General features: G+C 39.2%; 2 protein-coding genes across 4 annotated transcripts; one reads left to right on the top strand and one right to left on the bottom strand.

Annotated features, from left to right (window-relative positions):
- Nucleotides 1–1731: 1731 nt before the first annotated feature.
- Nucleotides 1732–7075, top strand: elmod2 (ELMO/CED-12 domain containing 2). Of its 2 annotated transcripts, none has more exons than XM_088302446.1 (9): nucleotides 1732–1859; nucleotides 3131–3280; nucleotides 3608–3636; nucleotides 4189–4286; nucleotides 4362–4491; nucleotides 4856–4989; nucleotides 5070–5138; nucleotides 5446–5579; nucleotides 6197–7075. In XM_088302446.1, exons 1-9 carry the CDS (start codon nucleotides 1832–1834, stop codon nucleotides 6346–6348), a joined length of 924 nt encoding a protein of 307 aa, XP_088158572.1. In that variant the 5' UTR covers nucleotides 1732–1831; the 3' UTR covers nucleotides 6349–7075. The 2 variants fall into 2 exon arrangements, with proteins under 2 accessions (XP_088158572.1, XP_088158573.1); XM_088302447.1 differs by having other exon boundaries at nucleotides 1781–1918.
- ucp1 (uncoupling protein 1) lies at nucleotides 6681–11974 on the bottom strand. Of its 2 annotated transcripts, none has more exons than XM_088302445.1 (7): nucleotides 11708–11974; nucleotides 10883–11020; nucleotides 10613–10817; nucleotides 9930–10127; nucleotides 9093–9194; nucleotides 8809–8989; nucleotides 6681–7770 (listed from the first exon to the last, which is right to left on the bottom strand). In XM_088302445.1, exons 2-7 carry the CDS (start codon nucleotides 11006–11008, stop codon nucleotides 7656–7658), a joined length of 927 nt encoding a protein of 308 aa, XP_088158571.1. In that variant the 5' UTR covers nucleotides 11009–11020; nucleotides 11708–11974; the 3' UTR covers nucleotides 6681–7655. The 2 variants fall into 2 exon arrangements, with proteins under 2 accessions (XP_088158571.1, XP_088158569.1); XM_088302443.1 differs by having other exon boundaries at nucleotides 10883–11080; nucleotides 11708–11970.
- Between the last annotated feature and the right edge of the window lie 2821 nt (nucleotides 11975–14795).

The raw sequence follows: 14795 nt of genomic DNA, 5'->3' as shown, positions 1-14795 counted from the left end.
CAGTTGCGGCACCAAAATTGTGCAACAATCTCCCTCTGAAGATCATACAGGCCAATTCACTTCCTGTTTTTAAAGGGGAAGTGAACTCCCCAAAATCACTTGCAATAATATGATTTATGTGCCTTCAATTTCCTTCAATAGTCGAAACATGGCATTCTGATGAATATTGCGTTTGTGGAATTTGAGTTAAGCAGCAAAATTCAGCTGTTTTTAGCCATGTCAATGGGAGGCCATTTTGTTATTTTTTGTTGACATCACAGTTACTCAAGGCTCAGCCAACAACCAATCACAACTCACCTGTTTTCTGAAGCTGAGCCGTGATTGGTCGTTACCTGAGCCCCGAGCAACTGTTATGTCATTTTCAGTCAACAGTACTACTTTTTTTTTATGTTTAGTTATCCGTGTGCCCTTTTATTTTTGGCCTATTTGTGCTTTTTTCGTCCTTTGATTTGTGTACAACACATTGGTCAACAGTATTGCTTTTGAAGTGCTTTCTACATAAAGTTGGATTGGACTGGATGTGTCAATGATACTAATCTGCAATAAAGTTTTAACAACAACACTTGCCTCATTCTGTATGCCTTTGAAAGTAAGGTTTCAAGCAACAGTTAAGGCTTCAACTTATGCTCAAAGTGAAGGTCACATCTTGTGTAGAGTCGGCAGCCTTTTGTACTCACAAGAACCATTTTGACCGTCGCCCACAAGAAAAAAAAAACAAAGCAAAAAAAAAAACAAGGAGCCATAAAACGTTTTGACAAAAAAATAAATAAATATATAAAGTGAGTATAACACAATGAAATGATGAAATGTAATTTTACCGGGAAGTCCTCGTCTTCTTCAGGAAATTAAAGCCAAACTTAAATTATTCATCTTCAACCACCCAATGTTATTGGGCATGTTCGTGCAGAAGGAGAAAGAAGAATGGCGGTGAAGAAGAAGGAGGAGGACGAGAAGCTCACTGTAAGATAGTGATGGACATGACTGTTCTTTGGGGGCCATTATTGTTGCTAAACCATTTAGAAATGTGTATTTCAATCCACAAATATGTGAAAAGAATCCGTATCTGTAACCACAGTCACAAATGTGTAACATGAATCTACAAATGCGTGATTGAAGTCACAAATATGTGACAAAAATCTGCAAACGTGTACATTGAAATGTATGCACAAACACATAATTTAATGCGTACAGAAATTCCACGTAAGCGCGCGATCGATTAACACTGGGCCTCTTGATTGGCTGCATTCGTACATGTGACTTTTGCTACAGTCCTGCCGTGGACAACTCCCAAATGCGTGTGGCGATTTGGTAATGCCTGTCTGGAGAGTGTGTAGCTCCGTAGCTACACTTTCACACCACAAGGGGGTGCTTCTTGACTCGACTTAATGTACAAACACAATTGTTTTTTTTCTGCCATTGTGAGTTTAGTATATTGCATTGTGTGAATACAATACGATACAATACAATACAAGATAACAGTGTTTTTATAGCGCATCTTCAGGACATCTTTATTTCACAACATGTGTAATAAAGGTTTAAAAAAAACAGCCATATAACTATTTGTATTGAGCATTTCGCAACAACGGCAGCTTCCGCAAAGCGTTTAACATCGAGTATAACATAAATTAGCAATAATTCAATAACAAAGCATGCAACTCTGGTATTTTTGCTTTTGCGACTTTCACAACCATGCAGTGTGCTGAGATTTTGCCCCCACGAGCCTAGCCTCACAGAACGCAGGCAGGTCAAAGAAACTACTTCCGGTAACTTCAGCTGCAACAGGAAGTGTCGCCACGACGACGTGCTTTTGCCGAAAATTGTGCTAGCACTTATGACTGCAGATTCATCGACTCTGGATGGTAGTTCAAGATCAGCTTTGGACACGTTTAATTTGTTTAATTATAGGAAAATACGAAGTGTAAGACAAACTAAATTTAATGAAAACTCTTGCTAGTTGTGACTGGTGTCAAGCAGGCTTCTGAGTTAGTGACGCTCACTAGTTTGGCTCGCTCGGGTGACAACCCTCACCTGTTGTCCGGACGACGCTTTCGCTGTCATAACATGTCAGAACGAAGCCGCATAGTTGACTCGTAGATTTCTCCGCAAGTGACACGATCGCTGCTTTGTTTGCGTAGACGGACAGTGAAAGCGATGAGCGATTGACACAACGGCGTTTGTATCAGCTCAATGTTTGTTTGTTAGCAATGAATTAGCGTAAAGGGCTAGCTCAAATTTGCTGCGCATGCCACAGTGAAACACATTGATGTAATAACTAAATATTTAAGGCGCTTTGTTGGTTTAACGTAGGAAATATTACTGCTTGGTAGTAAAAAAATAAACAACAAATAAATATTCGCGTGTGAATAGATTATTTTTATTATTATTTTTTTTTAATAAGGTTTGGTAGAAACTTTGCATGCTCATTTTTGCTCAGCTACAACTAGGATCATCCAGCCAGGGTGGTCCATTTTTCAATAATAAGCTCAATTTTATATTATTTTTTCAAGAAAATTATATTAGCTTGTGTTTTCTATTTTATCTATTTATTTTGGCGAAATCAGTGAATAAATCAAGATTTTAAAACCGTGCCCTAAAAATAAGGGATATGGCCGCGCTAGTCTCATTCGTCCATATATTGGTGGCAGTCACGTGACAGGGACTGATCACAATTTGCCCATTCAAAGTCATATTAAATATGCCGCTAATAATGTCAAAATACAACTGGCCCCAAAATGTATTTTGCATTTTGGTACTGATGTCATTTTTGCATGCAAACCTATTATATAAATGCCAATGTTAAGCTCTATCAAGTTTCCCTATAATGAATTTAATTAAGATTTTTGCAAAAAATAGTTTTAACAACAGAAATATTACTGCTTAATAATGCACACCAAAAATATAACTAAACTAGCCTTCAATGTTTAAATTAGGAATAATAATAAAAGATTACACTAATTCTTTCATAATGTTTTTTTGTTTAGTTTTGTTTTTTTACCCTGTACATTATTCACCCAAATATGGGATTTTATCACTGTTTGTTAACTGTGGTAACCCCAATTTCAATGCTGTGCCTTTGATTTGAGTCACTTCATATTTACTTGTTAAGTATTTTTCTCTATTGGAATTGCAGGAAGCATGCTTGCGTACATCTGGCAGTACGTGTATACAACTTACTTGAGGTACTGGCTCAAGTGGCTCATCAGGCAGGCAGCGGGGACATGTGAGCTGCAGAGGATATGCTCGGGATACGGGCCAGGGGCGGCCAGAACAATGAATACAGGTAGAAATAATTGTTTTAGTTGTATATCGCTGGTGACGGGCTGAAACCTTGCGGCTCCAGAACCCTAATTTTTCAGGAAACTTAAAAAATGGCATGATTGTGAATGATTAACATTAAATCCGTCAACCAAAGCAACTATTTATCAACACTTTAGATTGGTCAGCAATTTGTTTAAAAAAGAAATGGGAGAACAATTAATAATACTCAAAAATATAAAATTGATCAAATTTGGGCATAGTTTTCAGGCCGACACCAGAGATAACGCTCCCCCGCCCCCCACTGTTGATTTTGAGCTAGTGTGTCATGATAATGTCTGTGCCATTGCAGAATACTCCTTGAAGTCTTCAAAGAGCAAGGTAAGCAGATTGCTCGGTTTGAACGGTTTCACTATTGGTCAAGTCTAGATAATACATGGCCATGTCACAATACCACAATTATCAATGGTGAAAAGGTCTGCATTGCAAACAGGACCCTTCCTGATTTGTTTTCGTTTTGTGGTCTTGTTACACCTTGATAGTAATTAGTTTCGAATATGAATAATGGTTCTTGCAAGACATGGGGGATGCGTAGAGTACAGATTCCCGCTTCCTGGTACTACCCAACAAAAAGTAACAATTTTCAGTACTTTTGTGTTTTTTTTTTTTGTGGTTAATAAAAGATCAATTTAACATAAAGATTTATTTTTCATCAAATAAACTTTGACAACACACTTTGTAACAAAATATCATCAATGAGCAAAAGCCAATGGTGTAAAAAAAGTATCGCACAATACAAATTGCAGAGCAAAGTTCTTTGCCACGAATTGCAGAAGGAACAAACAATGATGGAGAGAACGGAGATAATAACAATTATAATAACATAATTCTTTCCTCTTTTTGTTTTCCCTTACTCTTTCTTCTTCTGTGTAGCTTCTACAAGGTGCTGTGGAAAGCAGCGAGGAGCACTTGGGAAACCACGTGGAGCAAATAATGAAGGAGAAGAACATCAAAGTGCAGACAAATGCCCTGTAAGGCCACACTCTTTAAGAAACGGAGCAGTCAAGTGATCACATAACACACCTGCTGCACTTCCTTCCGTCTAGTTTCAAGGAAAGCCTGTACACGTCGCTCCGGCAGATAACGGGATACAAGAGCCTGTACGTGTCTGTGGAAGACGTCAGGAAGGAAGCGTTCTGCCCTGACAACCCTCAACATGAGGCCGTGCTGTTGAAGGTATGAACAGTAAAGATGCACACAACTAATCCACTCCGGGGTAGCGCCGGTGGCCAAATTGAAACGAGAGCATGACAATAAAATGAAACGGCACCAAAACAAAACTTGGAACTTCAAAATCGTAGAATTTTTATTCCAATTAAAAATAATATTGGCCATAGGAGAACAGTGGCGATGCATCACACACACACGCCTATTTTCCAAATCTTAACAGATTTATTATTTCTTTTTAAATGCTTATCGAAGTCTGTTAAAGAACACTGAAGTCTCAAATGGTAGCACTCGGGAAAAGTCCGTCACGTAATTGTGATCCAATTCCGAACTTTGTACCGTCCCACCACTTAACAAATTGTACATCACTCAGCTTTGGGAGTTGCTTATGCCGAGCGTCCCGCTGGAGTCCAGAGTGACCAAGCAGTGGGGGGACATCGGCTTCCAAGGGGACGACCCCAAGACGGATTTCCGAGGAATGGGCGTGCTGGGCCTCACAAACCTTCTGTGAGCGAAAGGGCAGACATTTTACGGGCTTTTTTTCTGCTAACCTGTTTTGATCTTTCATTTTTCTGCTTCTTTCACAGCTTCTTCAGTGAACACTACACACAAGAAGCTCGCCTGGTCCTGTCTCATGCCAACCATCCCAAATTGGGGTGAGACATAAGCACCTTTCATTTTGTCTTGGCGACCGCCCCATCTCGTAGCATCTGTAGTCAATTATAAACCTTCATTGGGGGCATCAATTACTTGTGGGTTTGATCTAATTGTGGCCAAGGTTCAGTCTTGGAGAGAAACTAAAACCAGCTGAACAAAAGTCAAAGGCGGGCAATAATTGATCTTCTGTGCTCTAATGCTTCAATTTTGTCTGAACCGTGTGTAAAACTCAATGGTGTGCCATTGCAACCTTTTTTCCCACTGCCTGGAAACGCCATCCCATACGGTACTTGCTATGTGTCCCAGTTACTCTTACGCCATCGTGGGGATCAACCTGACTGAGATGGCGTACAGCTTGCTGAAGAGTGGCGCTCTCAAAGCTCATTTCTACAACACGGTGCCGGGTGCCCCCCAGCTACGACACTTTCATCAGCTTTACTGTGAGTACACCAAACTTAAGAGATGCGACTCGGTTGCTTTGAGTGAGTTTGGAAGAAATTAAGCGTCATATGGATGATATAAAATATAATTCATGGCATGAAAAAAAAAAGTGCTGGATGTCTGCAGGCCAACTAGCGTCCTCTGCTACATATCGTCCGATTTTCAGGTGGGGGACGCAGAATTTTTGCGCAACATTTTGATGGAATGCTGGAAAACAGCCCGGCGTCCATCATCCATGTACAAAAATCAGTGTGCTGTTAATGAGATAATAAAATGTACTCACATATTGACAATTTTTCAAATATTTTTTTTTATCACTAACTAGGGCTGCCACAAACGATTATTTTGATAGTCGACTTATTGGACCTTATGTAAATTGTGGCATGTCGCACCAGCAAGCAGCTGCTCTTTATAACCATAGTTAGTTTACGACGTCGCTGTGATTAGTCGACTAATCTGGGCAGCCCGATTACTAACCATGTTTGTGGAATACTCTAAACTCTAAATGCGTGCATTAAGTTGCTTGAAATGTCCTCTTGTGGTTTGCATTGAAATAAATTGTGTGTGACTCAATTCAGTGCAATTTGTCTTGATTTTTGCTCATCTGCCACTGCAGGCTATCTGGCATTTGAGTTTGATAAATTCTGGCTTGCGGAGGAACCTGAAAGCATCATGCTGTTCAACCAGTACAGAGAGAAGTTCCACCACGTCGTCCGGACCCTCCTGGAGGATCCGCAAGTGTCTCTCACACTGAGCGCCCCGTCCTGAACCTAACACGACACCCGCCTTGTTGCGGTATGAGCAAGACGCAAGCACAAACCTCTGGAAATGAGAGGTAACAGCCATATTGGGAGGAGGAAGATGATGATTAAGGTCCAAAGACACTTCAACAGTGCAAAATGGTCAACTAACCAATAATATTAATCATACATATAACACAAAATAACATTTACTTGGCAAGCTCAGGATTTCGACTTTAATGTCCATAATAATGTGACCAATGTTTTTTGTTTTGGAAAGACATTGTTTTATTATGCGCGCTGTGTACATCCATCCTGTTGGAAACTAAATTGCACAATAAAGGCACACGTAGCAGAGTGTAAACGAGGTGAACTTTGTTTATATATTATTCTTCATATAAACATTACATTTACATGTGAGTACAATGGACATTTGGGCAGAGTTGGACAACTTAAAGTGCAAATGTGAACAAACACCACCCCACCCCTCATACAAAGTGCATCACACTCGCTGGACACAACATCAGGTGCACTTTTATTTATTTATTTGTTCTTTTTCTTTTTTATTTGATCTCTTAGAAGAAATACTGTTTTGTGTTTTGTAAAATAAAACAAAATGGTTGCAAATAAAATCAAGAAATACCTTGATACTATTAAAAAGGCATGTCGTAGAGCATAGATGAGCACAAGGCGCCTTCAATTATTTTTTTTTTTTTTGTAGATATGGAACAGCTCAGGACTGAACTAATTCTACAGTTAAGAAACAAATTACTGGGCTATTATGTTATTTGAAACTATACAAACACATTTTACTCTACTTGTGTTTCATCATTTTAAATGTTAATTTATTAAATGCGATTATTAATTGTTCAGCACATGGGATTGTTTAGCGTATGAAATATTATTATATTTTATATGTATACTTACCATATATTTCGGGCACCACTGTATTCTATCATTCCATTATATATAATTATTAACGCTTTTTTTTCTTGTAGGCATCATAAATATGTTCCTCAAAAGATATCTAAATAATTATTTTAGAATATAAAATTGTTATACTCACCTTTAATCAATTTTGAATTGCATATTAAATTCAGCCATGCAAAATATTGAGAACAAAAGTCCTGTTCAACATATTCTCTTTCTGAATTCGTTAAAAAGATATTAAATAAATTATATATTTTTTTTTCTAATAATATTCAATGTGGAAAAAATATCCTTTTATTATTACATTTACTTCCTTATAAACTTAATTATTAAATGATTTGATCACCCCATCATTTCACAGAGGTGTATTGAGTGCACCTAATGCTGTGTCCAGTGCATTCAGACTCAGTTGGAGGTGTCAAAGCGCTTCTTGGTCACCATCATAGCACGCTTGATTTGCTCAAAGGAGACGAACATGACAACGTTCCACGAGCCGAGTCTCAGGAAGGACGGCACAAAGCTAAAAGACACAAAAGAAAAAATTATGAGATGGTAGGATAGAGTTGTGAGAGGTCATTTAGTATTTGGAATTCCGCTGAATTTCCCATGTACTAGTACACGCCTCTTTTCCTCACCAGTTAGACAATTCAGCACACTACTCACCTGTCTTAACCAGTGCTAATTATTTTATTTTTTTTTACATTTCCGCACACTAGTACAAACACTGTGCACTAAGTTGACTTGTGGAGTCAACAAGTGACTGGTGGACTAGTAGTGTGTCGCTTACTTGTGGCGATGTCTCCTGCAACTGAATCCAACTTCAAACATGGCTATTGGCTATCATATTTAATGAAAATTAAGGAAATTACTACCCCAAAAAACAATTGAAAAAACATTGTCATTTACAAAACAAAATAAAAACAAAAATATTCATTTGTAGCATGAAAAGTCCTACTTTGACATGCAACGGATATTTGAGCACAATTGTTTTTTAGCAATTAAATTTAGCAACTTAAGATGCTTATTTTGGCTCTCAATTGCTTCTTCACACAGCCATGCGTATCGCTTCCATGTTTTTGCTGACTTTGAGTCTTGCTCTCAGCTGAACTCTCAGTTAACAGACTAGTTCGCAAAACATCATGACAAGATTTCATTCTGAGTGAGTGCAAACATTTATATATATATATATATATATATATATATATATATATATATATAGGTTTTTTTTTTAATTCTATACCCGCAGTACTTGACCCAGTCAGGCACAATAACATGAAAGAACAAAAACCCAATTCCGTCCTAGCTTAGTTCATTTAAAAAAAATAATAATAATTCTCGTCCTCCATGTGTCCATCCCCTGGAATGCAATACCTATTTCTGGTTATTATTTGAAGTTTTTATAAAGCACAATATTATAGTGCCGTAGTTTTGCCTCACTATTAAAAGCACTTGGACCAGGCACCTTTTGTTTGACTAGTGCACAGAATTATCTTGCACGAGGAGCGTACTAGTACATGATCAATCCAGCGCTCTAGTGGCTTAGGAACTAAATACTCACCCCTTGTAGAAAGCCGTTGGACCCTCTTTGGTCAACATGGTCCATGCGCAGTTGATAGCGCTGCGGTACTGACCCGGCGGCGAGTTCATGTACCTCGTCTTCACTACGTCCACCGGGGAGGCGATCACCGTAGTGACAAAACCAGCACCGAAAGCCGATACAAAGTGACAAGGCAGGTTGTCTGTAGGGAGAGGGAGGGGAGGAGAGACAACACCGACAACAGTCTTATCAGCTGGAGGGCGTGAGGGCACCGGGCCAATGGGCTGCATCGGTGCGTGCGTCACCTGACATGAGCTTGCGTCGCAGGATGGCCTCCTTGATGATGTCGTACGTCACCAGCTCGGTGCAGTTGACCAGCGCGTTCCTCGTGATGTTGGGCAACGTTCCTGGTGGGAACAGCGCAATGGCAGAGATTTGCGTGAAACGCCCAAAACAAATCACTGTCATTTAGAGGCCAAATAATACATACATATACAATACTCCGGAAAATTTTGGTCTCGCGAAACTGGCGTTTTATGCTTTTAAGGGAAGTTAGAGGCTTTTGCAAATGACCCGGAAGTGTAATCTTTCCTTCACTCACAAATATCATGAAAATAAACCAATTTTTTAAATAATCTTACGATGATCACAGAATGGGTAAATGGGTTTCCGAAATGACTACTTTTCAGGAAGTCAAGCAAATGCCATCTTGCTTTTGCGTACCGCATTGTTCATTTGGGTATTATGCGAAGGCCAGTGAAAAAATCATGAGCCCAATTTAATTTCTTCTAATAAATTTGTATTTTTTTTTCTGAAATGTTTGTGGTTGAAAAACTTTTTGGAAGGTTTATTCTAAAAAGTTTTCATGTCCTCTTCGTGTCAGCTATTTTGGAAAGGATGTTCTCGTATGTCCTCAGAAGCAGAAAGTTGTTTTGAAAGGGGAACCACCACTGAACATTTTTCAAAGCTTGCAAAATGTTTACGGGGAAGCTTCAATAGGCTACAGCACAAAATGAGCGTCTTGGATTGTCCCCCCACGTGGCCCAAAAACCGAGGTACAGACGCTGCCGTGGCTAACCTGTACAATCCCACCCGAGCATGAACCCCAAAACGGCAATTACTTTGTAATAGTCGCAACACACCTTTCCAGAGTCCACGCAGTCCTTCGTTGCGGAAGATGTGTCTGTAGGCCTGCATGGTACCGCTGTAGCGCCGCGCAACGCCGTCCAGGTTCATCTGAGCCTGGAACCTCACTTTGACCACATCGGTGGGCTGAGCGAACGACACCGCCATGGCGCCCGTCGTGCAGCCGGCCAGGATGCGCACAAGCACTCCTGGGTCTGTTCCAAGGTTATTAGAGTTGATGAAAATTTACCAAAAAGAAAAAAACATTTCCTCTAACCAAATGAAAACATTAGTTCCTTTTAAATGTATTGATTTATTTTGGGACAGCTTTATTTTACATTATGATAATACCTAGTGACCTTGTTTTTTCATTTTTTAGTTTACATTATGACAATACCTAGTGACCTTGTTTTTTAAAAAAAACATTTTATCTTGCATTTGACACATACTCTATTCAAAAAACTAAAGCTAAGGCTAAAATTAACAAAAACTAAACTAAAGCCAAAGTTTTTGGAGAAAATAAAAACTGACACATTTGCTCTAAAATTATAATTAAAAGCAACTGAATTTCAAAAAACTCAAAATGAAATAAAAAGAAAAATCCCAAACTTCCTTACCAGCACACACACACACACACACACACACACACACAATGACAACTTGTAATTCATTATTGCCCGTGTAGTATATAAAAACGTACTTTCTGTTCCTCCGGTGTAGAAATCTCTGACGTTGTCGTAGAGACCGATTCGCACCGAGGCAAAGCACACCTGCCGCTGCAGGCCTGCCACCAGCCCGTTATAGAGCGAACGCGGACCCTCGGTGCGGATCATGGTGCTGATGGTCCCAAACACGCCTCTGTAGCGGATGCCTTCGGCTGCCGCCACCTTCTTCTCGCCCTGGATCTGAAGTCGAGAAAAGTATTTTGGGGAATTCTCGTAATCTCACACTCACACGCGCTGGTACTTACCTGCAGTCTGACTTTGGCTGTGTCCAGGGGAAATGTGACGAGGTCTGCGATGCACGCTGCTGCCCCTGCGCTTGCCATCTTCACCCCTAAAGGTGGGGGCACGTCTGAAGGTTTCAGCCCTACCATGTCGCCCACAATCTGGAGGTCTCACAGACAAGCAAGTCAGGATACTCTGAATAGCGGGATCACGACCAAGTCCTACAACAGATAGCGAAAATCAGAAAATAATTGCTGCTCACCCATAAAGATTTGAATTTACTTACAAGATGGCGTCAAAGCACTTTTTGCTATTAGACAAGGCTATGGCCAGACTAAACGAATCTTGAAAAAGATTCTAGTCAGTGTACAGCTTTTAGCACTGTAAATTTACTTTCCATTTCAAAGAACTCAACACACGTAGCCATTAATGTCCGCTAGCAACAAAGGCGAGTACACCCTGAAGTGAAACTCTTCTCTTTTTGAATATGATTGTCATGTAGCGTTGTATCATCTCGCTGTCAACAATATATAGTGCCAATCAGAACAATTGAATGCTCTTCCACTCTATAGGGAGCGAGCCAATTCATTTGAACTGTATATCAACTGGTTGACGTTCATAGAAAATAGCAATGGAAAAGTTTGCAATGAAACTAGTCCACATTTCAATTTGTGATTAATATTGGCATTATAGTATATGCGCAGTACATTTTGTTCAATAGTGTGAGGTGGTATATTTTGTAATGTAATATGTGTCTTGTCTACAAAAAAGTTAGGAGAAACAATTTCAGCATGCCTAAAGTATGTGCAAGAATGCCATTTAAAAAAAAAAAAAAACTGTTGATTTACCTGACGTGAAATGTGGATTCTCAGGTGTTGCTGGGCAGGATTAGCAGATTGTAATCCATAAAGATCAGGTAGGATGTGGTTTGGCTCCGTTATTTATGCATTTCACCCCCGCCCCCTGCAACCACTTTATGATACACAACGCGAGAGGCGTTTCTTACTGTGTCCCCCGGAGTCAAAAGTCCAGCCACTGTCAAAAAGTCAATGTTCAATTGAGCACTCTTCAAACAAACAACCTTGTCATAGGCCAACCACGACCCCCCCCAACCTATTATGTCCACTAGTCCCCACTGTAACATGTGACTAGCATGACGAGTAAAATGTAATTCCCCATCATCATTAACTAATATTAACACATCTACTGGAGGCTCGTCCGGCTGTTCTGCGTTCCAAGTCCTCCATTCATTTTTTTTCCTAATGACGACAATGGTAAAAGTTGTGACTGAAGTTCACAGAAGAGCAGATAAGAGTTTTTTGCATCGTGTTTTCATAACGCCTTGCGCTACAGACGCATGTGGAAAACACGACATACAGTAGAGAAGAAAAAGTCCACAAACCAAGATGACAAATGTCAGCAAAAGCCTGCTTGAACATATTAACTTTTTTCAGGGTTAATGCGAGGCTCGAATGTGATTGGTTATGCAATATAACTATTTATATAGCACATTTTCCAACCGCTGGAGTTGTAACAAAGCGCTTTATTTTTATTATATATATACTTTTGGTTCATTTAGACCATAGCCACATCCCAATTATGAGGGTGTGTACACTTGCGCAACCACACTACCTCAAATTGTAAGATGGTATTCACTGCAAAACACGTGGCTCATTGGAACAGCTCACTCATGCAGGGATTATTTATTTTTATTATAGGTTTTTAAATGATTCAATGATTTATTACTCTTTTTTATATGAATAATTTCATTTTGGATAATTTTTTTTATGCTCTACGTAGCCTTAAATCTTTTTAGAGAATCAAAATAACATTTGGGGATTTATTATAGTGTAATTAATTTAATTTTTAAAATCTATATTACTTGTAATATAATGCAGATCCAAAGTAAAATAATCGTGTTGATAAATATGACAGTCATTATATAATTGTAAATATTTGTAACTCGTTTCTATTTTAATTTTTTTTCAAACTAGTGTTATTAGTTATTGAGGTAATATTATTAATTAGTATTTTCTGTATTAGTGTTTAAATCCTGAAATTATTAGCACAGTATAATGAAAAAAATAAAAGAATAAAAATGAAAAAATATATATATTAATAATAACTAAATTATTTTTTTAATTTAAATATACAGTATTCTAGTCGCGGCATGGTGGACAACTGGTTAGCACGATGGCCTCACAGGGCAGAGGTCGTGGATTTGATTCCGGTTCCGGCCATCCTGTGTGGAGTTTGCATGTTCTCCCCGTGCCTGCGTGGGTTTCCTCCGGGTACTCCGGTTAAATCCCACATTCCAAAAACAAGCATGGCAGGTTGATTGGACACTCTAAATTGCCCCTGAGGTATGAGTGCGAGCGCGGATGGTTGTTCGTCTGTCTGCCCTGCGATTGGCTGGAAACCAGTTCGGGTGTACCCCGCCTACTGCTCGAAGATAGCTGGGATAAGCCCCAGCTCACCCCTGGTGAGGAGAAGCGGTATAGATAATGGATGGATGGTATTCTTGTACCTTTTTCAAATTTAATTGTACAAATATGTAACAAAATCATCAGCTTTACATTGTTTTCAATCACTAACATAATCTAATTTAAAATATTAGTCTTGTGAAAAATTACATGAGCAAAACATTTAATAAATTGTTAAACATAAAAAAATCGCCCACATACCCCCATCATTCTATGGAATTACAAGTATAAGCATAACAGCGTTACCTAGTGGAGAGATTGGTCAATTGCAGCCTTGGTTTAGACTCTCCTTGCCCATTGCTTGACTAAAAAGATTTCTAGATGTTTTTTTTTGGTCCTGATTCTGAATCTGCCCCCAAATTAGTTGAAACACATCAAGAATTTAATTCTCAAACATCAAAGCTTTAAATTACAACACATAATAAATTTATATTGCGTAATTCAAATGTGACCACTTTTCGAGGGGGCGTAGCTTGGGTATACTTTTTAATTAATGATGTTGTCATTACATATATAAAAAATATTTGGTGCCAGGATTGCCGGGAAACCAACTATGCACATTAGTTTCCCACTGTTACCCCGAATTTATTAAACTTTTTAAAATATTAAATTGAGATGACTCAAACGAACGAACCAGAATGTAAGCAACAGGCATCATTTTTCTCCATGATGAGGTCATGAATAATAGTAGAAGGACTTAAGCAGTGAACTCAGTCTTAATTCCATTTTAATTTGACCGTGTGATATTCAGTGCATCAAAAAACATGAAGCAACATAAACATACAAACAACATAACATAAAAACATACAAAAACATTCTTAAAAAAAAAAGCCGTGGGGAATATAATAAAATACAAAGTGAAATGTATTTAATTGTAGACCCCACCTAAAGTGACCGTAGTGTCTCCATACAACAGCGCTTGAATGTCATCGTCTTCATACACTAAAACACTTCGACTTCCTGTTTACCTTTCAACACGACAATTCTTGGACAATAGTCACTTCAGGGGTATATTTGGAAGCAATGCTAACTCGGACAGGCGGAGCCAAGATTTTCTTTCGGTTTGGGGAAGGAGGTTGGGCAACGATGGCGAAGGGTGTGCCAAAGAAATTAAAAATTCAAACCATCTCTCCCTGCCAATCCCCAGCTCTGGAAAGTCTTATTGTCAACCGCACGGGACCAGCTCGTGTCAACTCGCTTTCCGGGCTTTCCACGGGCAAACGTGGCCACCGTTATCTAGGTCCTGTTACGCGCTGCTGGAGTCTGGTTGACCAGATTGAGGCGACGTGGCTAGAAATGACAAATTAATTGCTTAACGCTGGCTCCTGCTGCACCTTAGTCTCCACTTTGCTGCAGCGCTTCAGTTTTCTTAATGCCTGCAGTGTCTCTTTTGATAACTTTTTTCTTTCTTAGAAGCGCCTTAAGATTTGTAGCTCAAAAAGGAAGGTGTGTT

The sequence above is a fragment of the Idiotropiscis lumnitzeri genome, chromosome 8 (genome assembly GCF_059441095.1).
Source record: "Idiotropiscis lumnitzeri isolate Australia: NSW breed Sydney's pygmy pipehorse chromosome 8, RoL_Ilum_1.0, whole genome shotgun sequence".
NCBI lineage: Eukaryota > Metazoa > Chordata > Actinopteri > Syngnathiformes > Syngnathidae > Idiotropiscis > Idiotropiscis lumnitzeri.
This window is presented reverse-complemented; position numbering and strand designations above follow the sequence as displayed.

What these genes read in the sequence shown, in the direction of transcription:
- elmod2 (XM_088302446.1), top strand. Translation starts at nt 1,832, where the DNA reads ATGACTGCAGATTCATCGACTCTGGATG. An exon ending in TGAAGTCTTCAAAGAGCAAG is followed by an intron (nt 3,637 to 4,188) that starts GTAAGCAGATTG and finishes TCTTCTGTGTAG; the next exon opens with CTTCTACAAGGTGCTGTGGA. An exon ending in CTGGGCCTCACAAACCTTCT is followed by an intron (nt 4,990 to 5,069) that starts GTGAGCGAAAGG and finishes CTTCTTTCACAG; the next exon opens with CTTCTTCAGTGAACACTACA.
- ucp1 (XM_088302445.1), bottom strand. Translation starts at nt 11,008, where the DNA reads ATGGTAGGGCTGAAACCTTCAGACGTGCCCCCACCTTTAGGGGTGAAG. An exon ending in ACTGCGTGGACTCTGGAAAG is followed by an intron (nt 9,195 to 9,929) that starts GTGTGTTGCGAC and finishes TGTTCCCACCAG; the next exon opens with GAACGTTGCCCAACATCACG. An exon ending in CCAACGGCTTTCTACAAGGG is followed by an intron (nt 7,771 to 8,808) that starts GTGAGTATTTAG and finishes TGTGTCTTTTAG; the next exon opens with CTTTGTGCCGTCCTTCCTGA.